Here is a 20,167-nt window from a genome sequence, read left to right on the forward strand (position 1 = left end):
TGAATTATCATTTAGAGAGTAATATTCCTTTTTGATGGGAAGAGGGAATTTCTATTTTTCATATGTCTGAGTGCTGGCCTTAGGGAACTGTACTCTTGCTGCCTTCAGCTTCAGAAGCATTGAAGGTTTATGGCATACAATTATCAGCATCAGCAGCTGCCATGAAATGCTTAGAACAGGAGAGAAAGAGAAAAAGAGGAGCAGGAAATGATGATGGGAATAATCAGTGTAAGAACCAACAAACATTATTTCAGATTAAAATATTTTAACACAAAAAAAAGGGATAAGATAAAAAGACTCATCCTTTTCAAAGTTACTTTCATTGATATAAGTAAAAAAAAAAATTTAACTGGAAGCCACAGTCTTATAAACAGCTAGAAAGTTACAGTTCCGGCTCTGCCATTTGCTGGCAGCTGTGGCACTGGACAAGTCAGATTACCTCATCTGCAGAGGAGAGTAATAGTTACCTTATGGGCTTGCTTCATGGTTAAATGAGAAAAGTATCTGCCAGTTCCTTGTAGACTTTAAAGCAGTTTACAAGGTGAGTTGCTAAATATGATTTTGCTACTTGATCATTTCTTAATCTCAAAGCTCTTGGTTCTTATTTTATTTTATTTTATTTTATTTTATTTTATTTTATTTTATTTTATTTTATTTTATTTTATTTTATTGTTTGCTTTGGTTCTTAGATTAGATTATTACAGTTTTACATTTGGGGTGGTTTTGAGAGGTTTAAATCAAGATCGTCTGTCATTTGAATATGATTATGACTATGAAATCCTGAATGAGGGATCCCTGGGTGGCGCAGCGGTTTGGCGCCTGCCTTTGGCCCAGGGCGCGATCCTGGAGACCCGGGATCGAATCCCACGTCAGGCTCCCAGTGCATGGAGCCTGCTTCTCCCTCTGCCTGTGTCTCTGCCTCTCTCTCGCTCACTGTGTGCCTATCATAAATAAATAAAAAAAAAAATTAAAAAAAAAAAAATCCTGAATGATTTGCCCTGTGGATTTTTGTTGTTCTAGAACTCTCTTCCTGTGCCAATGTCCTAGAGCTGACCCGAACCAAACAGGGACCATTTACACTAGAAGAGCACGCTCTGCCTGAAGACAAATGGACGATTGATGACATTGCACAGTCTCTGGAACATTGCTCATCTCTTCTCCCAGCAGAATTGGCACTTAAAAAATCAAAACCTGAGGAATCTAATGAACAAGTTTTGAGCTGTGAATATATAACGCTCAGTGAGACAAAGGGAGAAGATGATGTCATTAAGACATATTAAGATTGGTTTGGGATTGTCATCATTTCTTGGTTGACATTTGAATCCTGTGTACAGAATGACAAGCTACGTGCAAAAGACAACCACTATTTTTTTTTCCGCATGATTGTGTGTGTGTGTGTGTGTGTGTGTGTGTGTGTGTGAAGAAAAACGTTCATCATTTACAGTTTTTATGGTGTACAATTTATCTGCTCTACATTATAAATAGCCTTGCAGTTAGTTGTTCAGTTGTTTGCCTTACTATGGAATGTTCTTTTAGGATGTTATTATGTTGTTAGATTGGATTCAGGAAAACCAGACCTTCTGATTTTGATCTTTCTTCAAAGTCTTTTCCTGGAAAAAGTTGAACACATTTTCTAATCAGAGAAAAAAGAAACACAAGTTACATGTTTCTTTGGTGTCACGAGAGTGAGTGTAAATTAGTGTTATATTGACTTAACTTTGGCTTCCTCGTGGCTCTTGTATTGAAGTTCGTTATGTTTGGAAAGGCCATTATTTAACTCATGTTCTGAAGTTTACAATTATTAAGAACATTTATTTGATAAGGCTGTACTACCCTGGTAATAGCTATGTTTGTTTAGATCTTAGAAACCAATAAACTTTTGTAATAAATATTTGTAAATAAATTATTGCTGCTACCACTACCAGAATGTAAATAGAAGACTAAATATTTAATTAAATTGACCTCTACCATGAGTGCAAAGGACAGCCTGTGGCTTATATTTTGGCAGCTCTGTGATCTTTTCCTAATGATTTCCTCAACACAGTCAACCGCCCTGCACCAAGTTATTAAATAGCATAATTTTTAAAAATTAAGCTAAAGAATGTATCTTTAATTTAGAATTTCTTTTCCCTATTTCTTAGTATTTGTATCTCTACAGGGCATTAATCCCTATGACACTGTGGGGTTTTTTTGGTTTTTGTTTTTAGTTTGCTGTTTCAAATTATATTTATAGATATTGAAATAGCTACCCTGTATTTTCCAGTTAATCACTTATGCTCTAAATATTTTAAAACCGTTATTCTCAAATGTTTTTATTCAAATAGCCTACTGAAAGTTCCAGGTCCCTTTTTAACATAATTCTGAAAATGTAGTCACATTACAAAATGACAAATTTCACATATAAGGAGTGCTTCATATTTTTGTTACGGGAAAGCAATATATTATGTGGCCAGTCTTCAGAAATGTCTGAATCCTGCTTCATTTATTCAAATAAGTATACTTTCTAAAAGAAGAATAGTTTAAAATTTCATAATTTAGGAGTTTCTAGGTTTTTATGGATTGCATTTCTTGTAAAAGTAGTTGTTTGTTTGCAACCTCTAACTCAAAAATTGAAATATGTAAACTAGTGTGATTTTATTTGTAGTTAATCTAATATAAATTAAGTATAAAAAGTTACATGGTTTAGTAGATCATTTTCATCATATTGGCTATTTATTTATTTATTTATATTTTTTATTTTTAAAGTAGGCTCCATGCCCTGCATGGAGCTTGACATGGGGCTTGAACTCACAACCTGAGACCAAGACCTGAGCTGAAGTCGAGAGTCAGATACTTTGACTAAACCACTCAGGTGCGCCTTGACGATATAATTTAAATGAGAATATTAAAACTAATTCTAATTATGACACACAAAACTATAAGGGAAAGACTTTGATCTCTTGATGCTGTAATATAAAATACCAAACACACAGTTACAAGTTGAGAGTTTACAATTTTACTTAATCACATATCATGCCCTGCAGTTTGTATCAACCAGAGTGGCAGTGGCTGCCCCTGCCTGCTGGAGCAGCACAGCTTCTCATTTGTTACGTCTGTATGCATTGCCAATTAAGGTCCAAATAGAGGAACATTCAAGTTTTAGAGAACAACTGGGGCATCTGTGCCCTATTTCTCCACTTAAAAATTGACATATATAATTTGCCAACGGAAAATAATAGAGATTTTATCTTTTTTTATATTTACAACACTGAAGGAAATTTTGCCAAGTGGAAAAATTACCCATAATCCTTACCTTCCTGATGCAGTGACTTCAGAGCTTTAATATAGTATTCCTGTCTTCCCATTTTTTTGTTTACCTAGTTACAGTCTTAAGGCATTTATATTTTCTAATTGTGTTTTCATTTCATATTATCAGACTATATTTCTGTTTAGTTTTGGTAATTATTTTAATCATATCACTTCATGTTCAGTTTATTTGAGCCATTTCCCTATTGCTGAGCACTTACGTTATTTTCAGTTTTCTTAGATCAATTCCTGGGAATGGGATTATTAAGGGGAATAACAAGAACAGCTTTATGGCTCTTCATATGTTTGCCTTATTGTTTTCCCAGAGTTATAACATTTTACAGTGGCACCCTTTCAGTATATCAGCTCATTAAAAGTTTACAGCTTTGGGTGGGGGTTTTATATGTTGTTGCTAATTTAGTAAGAATAACGGTTCAAGACTGCTCTTGCTTTTGTGTGACTTTTTCATATACTTTGTTCATTTATAGAAATAAATGGTCTTAATGGTTTCTTTATACATTTGTGTGAGTTATTTATGCAGTAAATACTTGGTAGAAGTATTTTCATGGCCTGTTGTCTTTTTTTAAAGATTTGATTTATTTATTTGAGAGTAGAGACAGACATAGAGCATGAGCAGAGAGAGGCTCAGGGGGAGAGGGAGAAGCAGACTCCCTGCTGAGCAGGGAGCCTGATGCAGGACTTGATCCCAGGACCCTGACTGAGATCATGACCTGAGCAGAAGGCAGATGCTTAACCGACTGAGCCACCCAGGCACTCCTGGCCTGTCGTCTTTTAAATTTTCATTTCATTTTCATTTTTTGCTAACTAAATTTGCTAATTAATTTTAGTAACTGTACCTCTTTTCTAGTTGTCAGATTTATTAATATGAATGGTTAAAATTTTTTAACCTTAAAATATTCCTGTCATAAACAACTAAAACTGATACAGATGCTCTTGAAAGGTTCAAGACTCCTTGATAAAACATTTTTTTGTCTTCCAAGAGTCCATTATCTAAGTACTGTTTTGTTTTTTTCATTATGTAGTTCTAGGCCGAAAGTTTAATGATATGATAAAGTTCTGTTTTGATTGTAAGAAGAACTTTCTGAAAATGTTTCAACTTGGAATATACCAAATCACTTAATTTTACACTTTAGATTTTTTATGTTTCTGAAAAAAATTTTTTTTAAAGATTTTATTTATTTATTCATGAGAGACACAAAGAGGGAGAGGCAGAGACACAGGCAGAGGGAGGAGCAGGCTCCCTGCAGGGAACCCAATGTGGGACTCCAGGATCACACCCTGGGCTGAAGAGAGGTGCTAAACCGCTGAGCCACCCAGGGATCCCCAGTTTCTGAAAAATATTTTTGTCTTAAAAGTCATCAAAGGTGATCATAGGATTGTTTTACTTATGATTTTAAAATTCATCAGCATTAAAATAATAATATAGACTTTCCCTCTACTAATTCAAAATTATAAAATTTGAATAAGGGCTAACCTCACATTTTCCTTTTTTTTATTTAACCTCACATACATTTTCCTATACTGACTAGATCTTTCATTCTTAAATACTTGAATTAATACAGGCTACTAATCCATCATCAGAAATAATTTATTTTGAAAAAAAATAAAGTGTGCTTTATATCAGTTCTTCAGTACATTTTATACTCCTGACCAGGTTGAAATTTGCATTAGACTGACAGTGGGCTGTTAGAGGTTCATTTAAATAGTGAGTTGTTCTATTTCAAAGGAAGAAAGTAATTTACCTTCTGTCATTATGTATATAATAGAGAAAATGTAATTCACGAAGCACTTTAAAATGTTAAAAATTTAATAGAAGTATATAATAGATAGTTTATATACTGAAATCATTATGATGGCCTTGTAGTCAAATCTGTAGAAGACTTGTGTTGAAACTATTTCTTTACAGTATGTGTGGGCAGCCCTAGTCTGGCCTAATCATTAAGTACCATTTGTTAAACACTTATTATGTGACATTTGAATCAGTAATGCCTTCATATTTTCAATTTGAGTTAGATTCTATGAACAGGAATATTTCAGATTGCTGCTGTAAGTAAGTGGTGATACCAGCAGGGAAGCTAAAGTCAGAAATGACTATTTTGCTTGTCTTATCCATGACTCTTAAAATATAACATATTAAGATCATTTCTGTCTCTACTGCTAATGAGCTTTTTCATCCAGGCAAATCACTTCAATTTTGGGGGCCTCAGTTTTCCTATCTTTGAAACAAAGGGCAGACTAGTCTATCTCTAAGAACTTTCCCAGCTCTAAAGTAGGAAGCTTCTGAGTACAAAACAAATGTATGTTTCTTCTGTTCAGAAGCTCGTTCCTAATAACCTGAATTTTCATGTTGTTCATCAAATTCCCATTCTTTGTCTCTTTGAGTATTGCATCTCTTCCATCCAGTTGTCATATTAGATTTATGTCTTACATTCTCATTTTGTTTTATGTGTCTAATTTACTCTTTCATATTTTCTATCTATCCCTCTGTGCTGTAGCTAGGGGATTTGCTTTGAATCTTTTCCAGATAATGAATTCCTTCTGCCATTTTAGTTTACTGTTTACCTATATATTCACTTTAATGAATATTGTATTTTTAGAAAATTTCTAGAATATCACCGTTTTTCCCCCCAAAATCCCTCATGTGTTGTTCTTTCATCAGATATTAGTTTACATATATATTTAAATATAGTTTAAACATGTGGAGGTTTTTCACTTACACTGATAATATGTATACAGAAAATTGCATATACAATACATGTGTAACCAGCAACGAAATCAAGAAATAGGATATTACTAGTCTAGCAAAAGCCTCCTGAAGTTCTCTTCCAGTCATCAGCCACTGACCTTCACCCTACCACCAGGGATAACCACTTCTAGCATAGATTATTAATTTGCCTTCGTGCTTTATATAAATAGAAGTGTGTAATATATACTCTTCGATGCCTGGCCTCTTTTGCTCAAAATTACATTTGTGAGATTCTGGGATCTTGTAGCCTATGGTTATAAGTCATTCATTCTCATTATTGTTTAGTATTCCATGGTGTAAATATACCACCCTTTATTGATTCTAGTGAATAATGGGCACTTGATGAGCTTTCAGCTTTGAGTGTTTGTTTTTTTTTGTTTTTTTTTAGAATTCCATTATATTTCACTCATTCTGTCTCATTTTTGGCTTGTTCTACCTCTTTCAAAAATGTCTTAGTGTCTGTGGTAGGATTTATGATATACATCTTCAACTTATCACAAATTACCTTCATTGTACCACCTCATATATTATGTAGAAACTTTATAATAGTATATTTCCATTTCCTACCTCCTATCTTTGTGCTTTATTCACACAACTTACTTTAACAAATAATATAAACCTTATAATATATTGAGATTTTGTTGTTGTTTTTACTTTATCACTTTAAAGCATGGTTCAGCAAACTTTTTCTGTAAGAAACTCGATAGTAAATATTTTAGAGTTGGCAGTATATGGTTTTTCTTGCAGCTACTCACTTTTGCCACTAACATGAGAACAGCCATAGACAGTACATATAAATGAATGGATGGGGTTGTGTTCCAATAAAATACACTTACCCTCATGTTATAGCTTGCTGACCCCTGCTTTAAACCGACAGCTATCTTTAAGAGATTAAAAATTGTAAAAAAATGTATCTTTATATTTCTCTATATCCTTGTGTTCTTCATTTTTCTTATGTGGATCCAAATTTCTACTATCATACTTCTTCCCCCTGAATAACTTCCTTTAATAGCGCTTTTATTTTTAAAAGATTTTATTTATTTATTGAGAGAAAGAGTGTGTGAACAGGGTGGAGGCAGAGGGAGCAGGAGTGAGAATCCCAAGCAGACTCCCCACTGAGTGTGGAGCCCAGTGTGGGGCTTGATCTGAGGACCCTGAGATCATGACCTGAGCTGAAATCAAGAGTTGGGCCACCCAGATATCCCCTAATATATCTTTTAGCACAGGTCTGACAGGAATAAATTCTCTCAGGTTTCGTCTGAAAAATGTTTATTTCACCTGCATTTTTTAAAGCTATTTTTGCTGGGTATATAAATTGGGTATATTCACCTTTTTTTCAATAAACACTTAAATGATGTCATTTAATTATCTTCTGACTTGTGTGTTTTCTCTGGCTGCTTACAGGGTTTTATTTTTAGTGTTTCTCAGTTTGATGTGTCAAGGTCTGGTTTTCTTTGTATCTTCCCTTTAGGCCTCTGAATTTCTTGCATTTTCAGTTTATTTTCTTTCATCAGTGTTAGAAAATTCTCAGCCATTATCTTTTCAAATATTTATTTTACTCCATGCTCTCTTTTTTTTCTTCTGGGACTCAAATTGTTGTGATATTCAACATTTCATATTGGCACACAGATATTGGATGCTCTGCTCTTTTTTTAAATTTATATTTTGGTTTGGGTAATTTCTAGTGACCTCTTTTTAAGTTCACGGACTTTTTCCTCAATCCAGTGCACCAATACACCTGTTAAGGAAATTCTTCATCTCTAATACATTTTTAATTCTAGCATTTTGATTTCATTCTTTTTTTTTTTTTTCAGTTTTTACCTCTCTTGAAATTCCCTATCTGTTCATGCATGCTGTCTACCTTTCCACTAGGTCCATTAACATATTAAAGTTATTTTAAAGTCTGTCTGGATGGGGGGCGTGGGGGTGACTGGGTGACAGACACTGAGTGGGGCACTTGATGGGATGAGCACTGGGTGCTATTCTATTTTTTTTTTTAATTTTTTTATTTATTTATGATAGTCATACAGAGAGAGAGAGAGAGAGAGAGGCAGAGACACAGGCAGAGGGAGAAGCAGGCTCCATGCACCGGGAGCCCGATGTGGGATTCGATCCCGGGTCTCCAGGATCGCGCCCTGGGCCAAAGGCAGGCGCTAAACCGCTGCGCCACCCAGGGATCCCTGGGTGCTATTCTATATGTTGGCAAATTGAACACCAATAAAAAATAAATTTATACAATAAATAAATAAATAATAAATAAATAAATAAATAAATAAATAAATAAATAAATAAATAATAAAGTGGTAGTTCTAACATCTGGACCATATCTTAGTCTAGTTCTGTTGATTGTTTTGTCACATAGCCTTTTCTTACTTGTGTGTGTGTTTCTTATTTCTTAATTGAAGGCCAGATTTTGTGCTTAAAACAGACTGAGCTACATAGTATTTACATCTGTAAATGGGCACACATCTTCCATCCAGCCATTAGAGTGGGGTGTTGGGGCAGTCTAGTCAGTAGTTGAAACAGGCTTGGGTTTGGTGTTGATCTTACTATCAACATAGCAGACTTGTAATTGCTGCTAGGGTAGGTTGCTTCTACTTTGTTTAGTGGACTCATGGATTGTGGGAGGATTTTCCTCAGTTTTTCTCTGCATGCTCACAAGTCTTTCATATTTATGCCGTAGAAGGAATCTGACCAAGGCTTTTCCACGTTTCCCAGGGGTAAACTGCTATTGCTTGTTACTTGGTGGGTTCAAGGAAATGTTTCTTGGTCCTCTCACTCCAGCCTGTCTTAGGCCTTGTGTTTCTGGACTTCAGGGGTGAGGTTTTTCAGCAATTCTGCCCCTTTCCCAGGGATAGCAGATCTCTGCTTTGTAACAGTACAAGATCCTGACCCAAGTTCATTTCTTACCGTTCCTGCAGTGACAGGCAGCTTTTGCTTCTGCCTTTCCCCCAAAGGCAATGGATCTTTGCTTGGCTTTTTCTCTCTCCCTAAAAGATTATGGCTTTTGCTTCACGTGAAGGGAGGGTTCATGTAGGGGGTGGGCTTCAATGCCTTTGTGCCACCCACAGGGTCTCTCAGGTCTACTGCCCTGCGCCCAATCACTCTTATATGTGAAGACCCACAGTAAAGAACTAGGAAGTGACTTCCTTTCTGTCTGAGACTCCCCAAATTCCTAAGCTATCATTCTTGGCCTTCAAGAATTTATTACAATTTCAGTTGTTTTCATCTTCCGTGCTTTTATGATGACTGCCTCTTCCTTCTGTAGTATGCCAAGAGTGGAAAAATTCATGTTTCCCATCTCTTGTCAGAGGAGCTTGTCACCCATTTGAGTTCATTTTACCTCTTAAATGATGCTTTTATATTTTTCCCAGCATTTGTAGTTGCAAGGGTTTTGAGGCTGTTTCATTCCCTGTTTTTGTTAGAAATGGAACTCTCCATATCAAAAGAGCAGTGAGGGGAACATACCTGAGCTGCAGTACTCTAATGTTGTAGTTCATTTTATATGTTTAGAAAATAATCTGACTATCCATTGAATCATGGCAAAATATTTAATAAATTAGCATTCATGTGTGAAGGGTGCCTTGAAATTCTTTTGACTTTTGGATTCTTCCATTGTCAGTGAGAAAATTGTGACATAGAAAACTAATTTTTCCCAACTCCAAATTAATGCATTATTAAGAACAGAACTTAGAGGTCAGATATCTTAAGTCATTAATAATCTTTTGGCTCATGGATTTGGCCATATGATCTAAAGGTGGCAAATAGGTGTTTTATTTTATATAATTTAAATATGTCATTGTCAAATATTCATGAATACCTTTGCATGGGGAAACAATGTATAGCATACTAAAGAGTTCTTGAAGACATAGTTCAGGCCTTTAAGAAGTTTTCACTTAATTACTTCGCTTACTTACTACATACAAAGAGATAAGTATGGTACGATACAGGAATATCAGTGAGTGGTATCACCAGAAAGTGCTAGTGATGTTTAATGGAGCAATAATTAATTCTGCAAACATCTGTTGAGCTTCTAAAGAGAAGAGAGGAGGGAGAACAGAGTGTCTAGTGATCAGGATGGGTGCATAGAGGAGGGATAGTATTCAAAGAGTTAAGAAAGGAGAGGAGAAAAAAAAAAGAAAGGAGAGGAATTCAGGAGGGGATAGTAGTTCCAGCAAGAGAGCAGTGTACAAGACATATGTAGGGAGAAAAGAGAAGGTCTGAGTGGAGAGGAACATTTGCATGAAGATGGTTAGCATTACATCGTTTTGAACCTTGAAAGTCGGAAATGAATAAAGCTTCAGAGGAGGAACTGGTTTAGATGGAAGCTTTATTTTAAGGAGATTAATCTGGCAGTGATGTGTGGCAAGAACTGAAGAGGCTGAAACAAGAGGCAGAGAACCCAATTAAAACTGAGTCTGGTGCACTGATCCAGGACTGAGATAATAAAATACTCCAAACCAGAGTATCATCAGATAATGGATGTTTGAGCGAACAGTTTAAAGGAAAATTGGCATTATTCAATTTATTTATTAGATAGCCAAGGGCCAGGGAATTGGAGGATAAAATGATTAGCAATAGCCATCAAATAGTTTATCTAAAGGGAATGAATCTGAATTTTTGTATAAGAGTAGTATTTTTGTATAAGAGCATTTTCGTGGATGTTGGGTAATTGGTATAATTGCCTATGCTAATGACAGCCATTGTGCTTTGTTCCTTTTTAATCAGCTCTGAGCTTCTCTGTGAGCAAACAGCCTCCTGGAAGGAGCCATGCCTTCTCACTGGTCTCCAGTGTCTGGCACATAGAGGTTTGTTGAATTTAATCTATAGCTAAAGGTTCGCAGTAATTATGTGAAATATTAAATCATGCTCACAGTTGAGAGAATGGGCTCTGGAGTTGCAGGTTTTCCAAGCTCTACAGCTTTGACCAACTATTAACATTAGGCAAGTTAATTAGCTTTTCTGAGCCCCAGTTTCCTCGTCTTTAAAGTGAGAATGTTGATAGCATCTACTTCATAGAATCATGAGGTCTAAATTGGCCATTCAGGTAAAGTGTTTAGCACGACTTAGAACTTAGTAAATAGTAAACAGAAGCAAATGCCATATACCTGACTTAGAAGTAATAGAAGAATAAACATGAAAGTCTCATGGTTTATGGATTCATAGTATACATTTCAAAAAATATTTTATTAGATACTGTTTTGATAGGAAGAATTGAGCTGAAACAAAGAACTCCTGATAGTACAGATGATTAAATGGTGCAATAAGCTACTGATGCAAGTAGAAAAGTCTAGAGAATGTAGAAGTTAATGTTTTGTATATTAAGTGTACTAAAGTATATTAAATATATATATCTGCATCACATGCCATTAAAGTTAGTAAACCTTTTGCATTTATATCATCTTATTTAACCCTCCAACAATTCTGTGAAGTAGAGAGTAGAAAGGATCAGTCTTGTCATTTAGGTGGGGAACTTGAAGTGGCGCTGAGTATGAGGTGACTTGCCAAGAGTCACATAGCCAGCATGGCAGAGCTGGGTCTCTGTACTCTTCTGGTTCCAAAATACTGTTTATATTACATCTGGAGGAAAGTGATCTGAAGCACAGATGTTTAGTGGGAGGAATGAAACACATGCTGTAATGCCAAAAAATAACTGGGCATAAAAGCAGAAAACAAGACATTTGTTTCTGTTATAATATGACAGAAAATAAGGCTCTTGTGGTTTGGGATTGAGCATTCAGAGAAGGAATGGGGAGCAGTTTGATTTGGGTGACACGGCTCTTGGAACGCTACATCTGGTTCTGGGCTACTCATTACTAGGCTTATGGAAACCAGCTGGACGAGGTTCAAAGCAAAGCTCCAAAATGATTAAGAGCTTATGGCATTGATTAATAAGAGTAAAAGAACTAAATATGTATAGTTCAGCTAAGCAAAGACTAAGGAAAAACAAGCCAAATGTATACAAATATCTGAAATGTGTAAACATTAAAAAGGAAGATTAATTATTTAGCATGATACATGAGTATAATATGCAGTAATGGGATGAAACTTTAAGCTGAGGATAAGGAAAAAATTGCCTGATAATCAAGGCTATCTGTGGCATAGCCTTTCCCTAGAGAAGCAACAGAAATCTCAAGCCTTATGACTTCTAAAACTTTCCTGGAACCTAGGTTTTAGATGACGTGAGAGGATTCCTATTCATTTGGTCAGGTGTGGCAGTAGTATTGCAGTTATATAATAACATGTCATTTTTTAGAATTATTCTGAAGTATAAGAGTAGAATAACATGATGTAAGACATTTGTTTAAAAATACTACAGCAAGGAAGAGAGGGGGGAAGAAAGAGAAGAAAGAGAAAGAGGGAGGAAAAAAAGATAGAAGGGAAAGGGGATGAAGCCAGCATGTCAAAGTGCTGATAGTATTGAATCTGAAGAAGGCAATGTGTGAGTTCATTGTACTTTTTTTCTTTGCTTTTATGTATGTTTGAAAACTTTCATAATAAGAAAAATTAAAATCTATGTTCCTAAACAAAACTCGGTAGTATATTAATCCCTGGCCTCCCTGGATAGAAAAGCCTTCCTGCCCCACAGGCAGACTTCTGGTTGACCAGGGCCTACCATGTAGGGGTAAATGCCTCTGTTCACTGTCTCACTCTGGCATTGCAGATTGAGCTGGGATCAAGGACTCTAAAACTGGAGATAGAAATCCAAGAAAAGGGCAGCCCGGGTGGCTCAGCAGTTTAGCGCCACTTTCGGCCCAGGGCATGATCCTAGAGACCCGGGATTGAGTCCCACGTTGGGCTCCCTGCATGGGGCCTGCTTCTTCCTCTTCCTGTGTCTCTGCCTCTGTGTGTGTGTGTGTGTGCGTGTGTGTGTGTGCGTGTGTGTGTATGTGTCTCTCATGAATAAATAAATAAAATCTTTAAAAAAAAATAGAAATCCAAAAAAAAATATTAGATTTGTAGGCCTCTAGTGTAGCTTCAGGAGGTAGAATTTCTAACAGAGTAAAATTGTTGAACCGTTAACAACTGACCTCTCTGGTCTCTTGTTCCTGGAAAATACTGGCCATTGAGCAGAGGTCGAGGTGCCTTAGAATGGCTAAATCTTATTCTCTTCAGTGAAGAAACACTTTTCCCTTTTGTTTGTTGTTTGAAAAGCCAGAAGATGGGTAATTCATAAAGTGAAAGATTTCAAAACCTAGCAATCACCTATGAAGGTGAAGTGTTAAAAAAAAAAAGATTTTAAAAAAGTATCTTCTCTCCCTTAGCTTCTCCAGGCAGATCTGAATGTTTAGGGTAGGGGATTTAGGAAGCTTTTGGAATATATGCCCTCACTCTGCTCTTTTGTTTGTAGAGGAATATAAATATTTTATGTGAATTTCACTGGTAGCAATCAAGCATGAACACAGACCGAGTATTTGAGGACCTGTCATGTCTACATTTTTCCAGAGTGCACAACTAGGCCATCACATGGTGGTTGGAAGGGGGCTGATTCTACCCCAGTGTAGAGATGGACTGTGTAACCTCCGGAGCTGTCTGAAAATAAAGCAGAGGCTGGATGGAGGACACGTTTGGTTGAGTCCATCCCATGAACAGACCTCCTTTCTCCAGCCCCGGGTCACTGTCTTAGCTTGGGCCCTTATCATCTTTTACTGGGGCTATTGTGGTCTCCATAATTGGGCTTCCTCACCTCTAGTCTCTCCTTTAAGCCTCTCTCCTCCACCTTCAGAGTGGCTGTTCCAAAATACAGCTGATTGTCTTGCTCCTGTGTTTAAACACTTAGCACCTATAGGATAAAGTATGACAAGGACATAACTTATTTTTTACTATTTCCCTGGTGCTTCACATCTTGCCTGGCACGTAGACATTCTTCAATGAAGATCTGATCGAATGCATGCAACCTCAGTGGCTTTTCTGTGTCTTTGTAGGTGCCCAGAAGGTGGCTATTTCCCTTGTCCACCCAGCAGTTTTTTGAGACTCAACTTAAGGGGAGTAGTAGTGAAGTCTTTTTTTTTTTTTTTTTGATAGCCTGGTCAGAATAAATCCATCCTCATTTGGTTGCCATTGCACCTCATATATACGTTCATTACCATACTTAGCACCCCATTTTAAGCATACCTGTTTTCCCCACCACACTCTAGCCCCTTTGAGAGCAAATGCTGTTTTCATCTCGATTTCCCCACTGCTTGGTACATTCTGGGTACTCATTATGATCAGATAAACCTTGGAACTCTGTTCCAAGGATGGGAAGATGAGGGGCACTCATCAAGTTTGAGTGAATAAAGTGAGAAGCATTTATTCAGCACATATTTTCTGACTCTACTTTTTATTCCAGCTGCTTTCCTGTCTATAGTTCAAGGAGAGCATGATACTCAGAACCAGAGATCTAGCTGACCTCTAAGTTAACCTTGAGCCTATTGCAGGTCCTTAAAGGAGGAAACATCCCCCCCCCCATTTCTGCATCTTAGAGACAGAAGGATGAGTAATGCAGTGATACATGCTAGAGATATTTATTCCACTACCCTAAACTGCCTCTCGACTTTAAGAATCTATGAAAGAAACAAGATTAACTTATCCCAATTTGTGGTAGCATTGTTTGTTTGTTTCCTTTTTAAGGAGGAGGTGGAATTGGATTGTTTGTTTGGTTTCTTCTTCACTAAGAAGCGTCTTAATAAAACTAGTCTGGACATCTGTCCCATTTTCAAAAATTACAAGTTTTGATCATTGCTAAATTGTACAGATCCCAATCTGTCTGTTCTGCATACATTTGCATTTATAAAAGCAGAAACAGACTAAAAGTCTTTCTAGTGCAGTCCCCTAAATGCATGAAGTATTAGATTGCTTGCCCCCATTGGCTCATGCATTGCTAAGGGCTTAAAAGGATCATTGATTTGAATTATTTAATGTGTACAGCAAGTTGAGTTTCCTTTTATTTTTTTTTTTAAAGAAGCTTTGGGGACATTGCTTTAGTTTTTTTTTTTTTAATGCTGAATCTCATTTTTCTTTGAAAATAAGAAGTTAAAGCTGTATTCACATAAGCTCCCAAAGTGCCAGATTTTCATTGTGTTTTTAAACCATCTAGGAAATGTTTGATTCTAATGAACATTACTGCTGGAAATTGGACTGAAATTGCTGGGCTGAAAATATAGTTATAACTACATATTATTCTAATATTATATTATTTTTCCTTTTCTGGAGCTGATGCAGATGAAATAAAAGAGGGAGAGATCCTGCATCTAATAAAAAGCCCTCCTGGATTTTGCTGTTTTAAAATTTTAAGCTGGTTTTGACTTAAATTCAGCCACCAGAGTCCTGCACTAAATGTTGAACATTTTTTACTATGTAATTGAAGTTTTAGTTCTCACTGTTTTGGGTGGTTTACTCTTTCCCCATGGAAAGGCTGTGGTGTTGTCGGCACAATTTGGGATGGTAACATCTGGGTGAACGGATTTATTTTAGTTTGTGTTGTGTTTGGAAAGCTTGCCAGAAATGGAGCTTTGTTTGTGATGTCTAGTGTGGCTCTTTCTCACCAAGCAGAGAGTGTCATTTCACCCCATCTGTCAAGACATTGCACAAATAAGAAAAATGGAAGTCCAGCCACATAAGGCAGTCAGGTGATATGAGAAGTAGAAGTAGAGAGATCAATAGGGTGACCATATAACTTATCATCTGAACCCACAGAGTGAGAGGGGAATGCTAAATAATTACAAGACATCACTTGATTACAACAGTTTGTAAACTGGGACCATCTAGGACAAACCAGATGCCACTGTCACCCTAACTGGGAAGCTTGCCACTCCATTAAAGGTCTCGTTTACCATGATGTACAGCACATTCTTCTGGGAATTCTAGGAGTTCTGCTAAGTCATCGATGCAGCTCTGTGTCAAGGAGTAAGATGGTAGGAATTCTAATACATCAGGTAATATAATACTTTCTGGATTTGTAGCAGGTGAGAGGCATGTTAGGGCAGAAGACAAAGCAACTGGGACTTAAACAAAGGGTGTAAACATTGTCTAATAAACCTGCTACAGCTGACGGTAAATTATTATTATTGGCTAACCATCTTTCTTCATAAATCAAAGGCACTTAGAATGGGGGAGGGCATGGAAATTGACTGCCTACTGGGAGAGCTGGGATTTGGGTTGTCTATGACTTCGATTCCAGAATCAGAAACATTAGCCAAGGATGTCAGCAAATGAAATATGTTTTCACTGTTACATGCCACGAGGTGCAGCCACTGGCCTATTTTCACTTACAGTAATTCCTTCTGAATTCATATACCTTAAAATAGCTGCAACTCCTCAAATCTGTAAGGATGGTGCATGCTGCTTGCCACATATTCCTTTTTCCCGAAGGTTTCTGAGGTCTTTCAAGAACGCAAGTCAATTCAGCAAATATTTGGGAGACCTAAAGTGTGTAAGTCACTGTATAAGGTATTTCTAAGATACAAAGGGGAGAGTGGCCCCTGCCACTCAAGGTACTTCTCTATAATACAAGGAAATAAAGTGAATAAATAAAATCATGATACTACATAGCAGGTACCATTAAAAAGGGACATACAATAAAGCTGGGTGTAGGAATGAAGATACCTGCAACAGTCTATAATAATTAACTGCATGTTTGAAATAACTTATCATTTTAAAGCATCTTGGGGTGCCTGGCTGGCTCAGTTGGAAGAGCACATGACTCTTGATCTCAGAGTCATGAATTTGAGCTGCATATTGAGATTCCTAAAAAAAAAAAAAAAAAAAAAAAACAAAACTCACAAAGAATCTATGTCTAAGTAGTACCATGAAGATTAGAGAACTAGGAGATCACATCTAGTTATAAGGATCTGTGATGACTTTCCCTTTTCTGCAACCTTACCTGTAACTTGGCTTCCCTAAAATCTCTCATGAGAAGAGACTTCTTTCTCACACATCTATTCGATCTTAGGCAGCCAAACATATGTCCTTTGTGGTCCCCACGATGTTCCCTGTTGCTTTGTCTTTAAGAGTCTTTGATATTCTCTGCCTTCCTCTCTAACCTTGCCTGTGTCCGGTGCATTGTGTTTTGGCACCCAGCTCCAGGAAGCCTTCCTCCTCACTCCATTGCTTGCCAGGAGGATCTGGGGATATGACCACTGCTCATCTTTCCTTTGCACAACTCAATCAAAGCCACACACATTTCTTGACTGGACTCCTGCAATGGGTTCCTTTCTCTCTCTTGCACAAATCTGCTCTCCGCACAACTGGCAGAGATGAGACTGGGGGACAGATAGATGTGCAAGTTTAGAGGGGAAGAAGACTCTTGTACATATGCTGGTTTGAGACGTGTTAGGAGTGTTAGATATCCACAAGTTGGCAATCAGATGAGTCTCAAGGGAGAGATGGGGGCTGAAGAGCTGAGATTCTTATGTATGACAAGTGTTTAAAACCATGGGATAGGATCAGGTCATTATTCTAGGGAGCGTATAGGTGGAGAGGCTCACCAGCTTCTGAGGCCTTAGTCATTCCAAGTCAGCCGATATGGTAGGAGGAAAGGCCAGGGAAGGTGGAATCTCAGATTCGAGGGGAAAAGTACTTCAAGGAGGGACTGGTCCGTGCTATGGAGGGAACTAGTAGAAGCAGAACAGAGAAGCTGTTGTGGGACATGGAGAACTTGAGTTTGTTAGTAATCTTGAAACTCCCTTAAAATTATATGCAAGATTTGTTGGGTGTGTGCAAAAGAGACCAGAAAACCAACAAATCCTTATTGATGGTTCCTACTTGCCGGGCACTCTATTACTCTCGTTGAAGTTTCACAGAAACCTTCTAGATTTAGTACCATCGTTCCCAGCTTACAGATGATGACACTGAGGCCCAGAAATTAAGTAGTTGGCCTAAGGCTATACCAGCTGATGAGCGCAGAGCTAGGAGTTGAGCCCAGGCAGCCTGACTCCAGAGCCCATGCTCTAAATTACGAGACTGACGCTCACGGAAGACTATGGCAGAGTGTGCGCATACCTCCGGACTAGAGTACCAGGACTTGTTCACATGGGAGTAGAACTGTCAGAACAGATGAAATCAGAAAGTAAGAGCAGGAAAAACGCAGACCCACAAACAACAGAAGAACTCACTGGCTGGGGGTTAAACCTTCAATTTATATTCAAACAGAGGCAGGTGTCTTAGCCTCTCTTAAAAACTCACATCCCCTTTGATGAGCACAAAACTTCATATCCTCCCTTGAATACTATTTATAACCTCAGTCATATTAAATATTGTCACTGAAATCAAGGCAAGGGGACCAAGTGCTGCCTCGGTTTCAAATTCTATGTCCTCTCCCAGATTCTGACATGTATCTGTGCACAGACTGAACACACACACACACACACACACACACACACATGCACACTCACGAATATCTCTGATGTGGCCGGTGGAGGGAGAAAGTTGGAGAGATGGGCCATTAAAAAGAGAGTCTATCAGGGATGGAGAGAGGAACAGGGAAGAGGGATAGGACTTTGTGAGCAAAGGGCCGGAGGGGCGCTGTCTTGTCCAAGGAGAGAGGCCAGCACTGTCGGAGGCGCACGCATCAGGACAGGGTGCCTTCTGGGTGCTAAGTCCACACTTGCCTTACTACCAGCCCCGGGGCAGATGCAGCAGTGTCAGGAGAAGAGTATTGTTATTGTTAAGAAAACTTGGTGGGGGAAACACATCTCCCATCCTGTAACGGATGCTAGAACTACAACAAACGTCTGCCCCCCAAATCCATTTTCTTGCTTTCTCCGAGAGAACGGATCATTAGAATTGCAGGTAACCTTGGGGAAGGGAGGGAGAGAGCTCCCGCGAAGCCGGGCTCATTTTCAGCTGTCAACGGAAAAACACAGTCCCGCACCCGCCGCCAAACCTCTCGGGCTTGGCCAGTAGTTGTTCTCCGACTTCGTTCTGTTACCTTTGAAGTCCAAACATTTTTCGATCCATTGTTTTCTGCTGTGTCAGCCCCGATCAAGCTAAGTGCGAGAGTTTGCACCATCAAGATGCCACAATTACTGTGTCACCATCCGAGCAGATGGGGAATGCGCACGGCCCCTGCAGGCATTGGACCAGAGGGGGGCTTTTAAGGGATGTGGTAATAGCCACGTTCCGATGATCTGGCCTTAAACTAATGGGCAAAAGAGGTATCTGACCCTCTACTTGTAAGGGATGGTAACAATATAATAAATCACTTTTTTTTTCTGTGTCAGTTTCCCACCTTGCCCTAATTTCATAGATGAAATCACATGTGTCGAACCGACTTTGCAATTTAGCTCTGAAGTCCAGAATGGCTACACAGGAGAGCACCAGGCCTTTTTATATACTTGTTCCCTGATGTGTTAAATCACCCGGAAAGCTGGAGGAAAATGCTCCCCTGCCTGAGCAAGTTCAAGAAGGGTGCCATCTGAAGGATATTCCAACATTTTACAGTTGAAAGGATGTGGAAAATCTCAGAGTATTAATAATAACTATCATTATCTTTTTATTTTTAAGCTCAGACGCAGGAAGTTGAGTTAATTACACTCCTCAGTTCGTGGCACATTTACGCTGTTATGTTTTCCAGTCCCTTCTCTGCTTTCATGTATTTATTCCTCATTTCTGTTCTCTCCCTGACTGCTCCCCTTGCCACCCTGTCCCCCCCATAGGTAACTGTTCTAATGCATGTGTATTTCATTATTCGCATGTATTCTTATGAATTGTATAAACACGTATGATCAACCTACATAACAGTGTTGTGTTATATATCATTCTTTTTCTTTATTCAATCAACTAGGTTTTTAAGATTTTTAAGATTTATCCTTGTTGCTCTGTGTATTTCTATAATCTATTGATTCTACTTGCTGCAGAATGCTCCATGGTTTTGCTCTCTTCATTGGGTGCTCACAACATGCAGCGCTTTAGGGGCATTATCTCATTTGATTTTACCTACAACCCAGGAGCAGAGCACTGTAATTTTGGCAGTGATCCCAAATTGAGGGAAACGAGTCAGGATAACACCAGGGGATTCAACAGAGTGATATACTGATGTGCCAATAGCCAGGCAGGATTTGCTCAGCATACTCCAGGGCAGCTGTCCTGGTGACTGCTTCCTCCTCCACTTCTTGCAGGTCTTTAAATACTGCT

At 38.1% G+C, this 20,167-nt stretch overlaps 1 protein-coding gene and 1 long non-coding RNA gene across 2 annotated transcripts in view; one reads left to right on the top strand and one right to left on the bottom strand.

Annotated features, from left to right (window-relative positions):
- Positions 1–3,800, top strand: part of TRUB1 (TruB pseudouridine synthase family member 1) — a 38,942-nt gene extending 35,142 nt beyond the window's left edge. Inside the window, exon 8 of the mRNA XM_025467336.3 lies at positions 1,021–3,800. Within this exon, the coding sequence (XP_025323121.1) occupies positions 1,021–1,280 (260 nt within the window). The 3' untranslated portion in view covers positions 1,281–3,800. The remainder of the gene's footprint in view (positions 1–1,020) is intronic.
- The window catches only part of LOC118352729 (uncharacterized), a 142,929-nt gene that overhangs the window by 97,348 nt on the left and 25,414 nt on the right, over positions 1–20,167 (bottom strand). The gene's annotated exons all lie outside the window — the stretch shown is intronic.

Source organism: Canis lupus, chromosome 28 (assembly GCF_003254725.2).
Source record: "Canis lupus dingo isolate Sandy chromosome 28, ASM325472v2, whole genome shotgun sequence".
Classification (NCBI taxonomy): domain Eukaryota; kingdom Metazoa; phylum Chordata; class Mammalia; order Carnivora; family Canidae; genus Canis; species Canis lupus.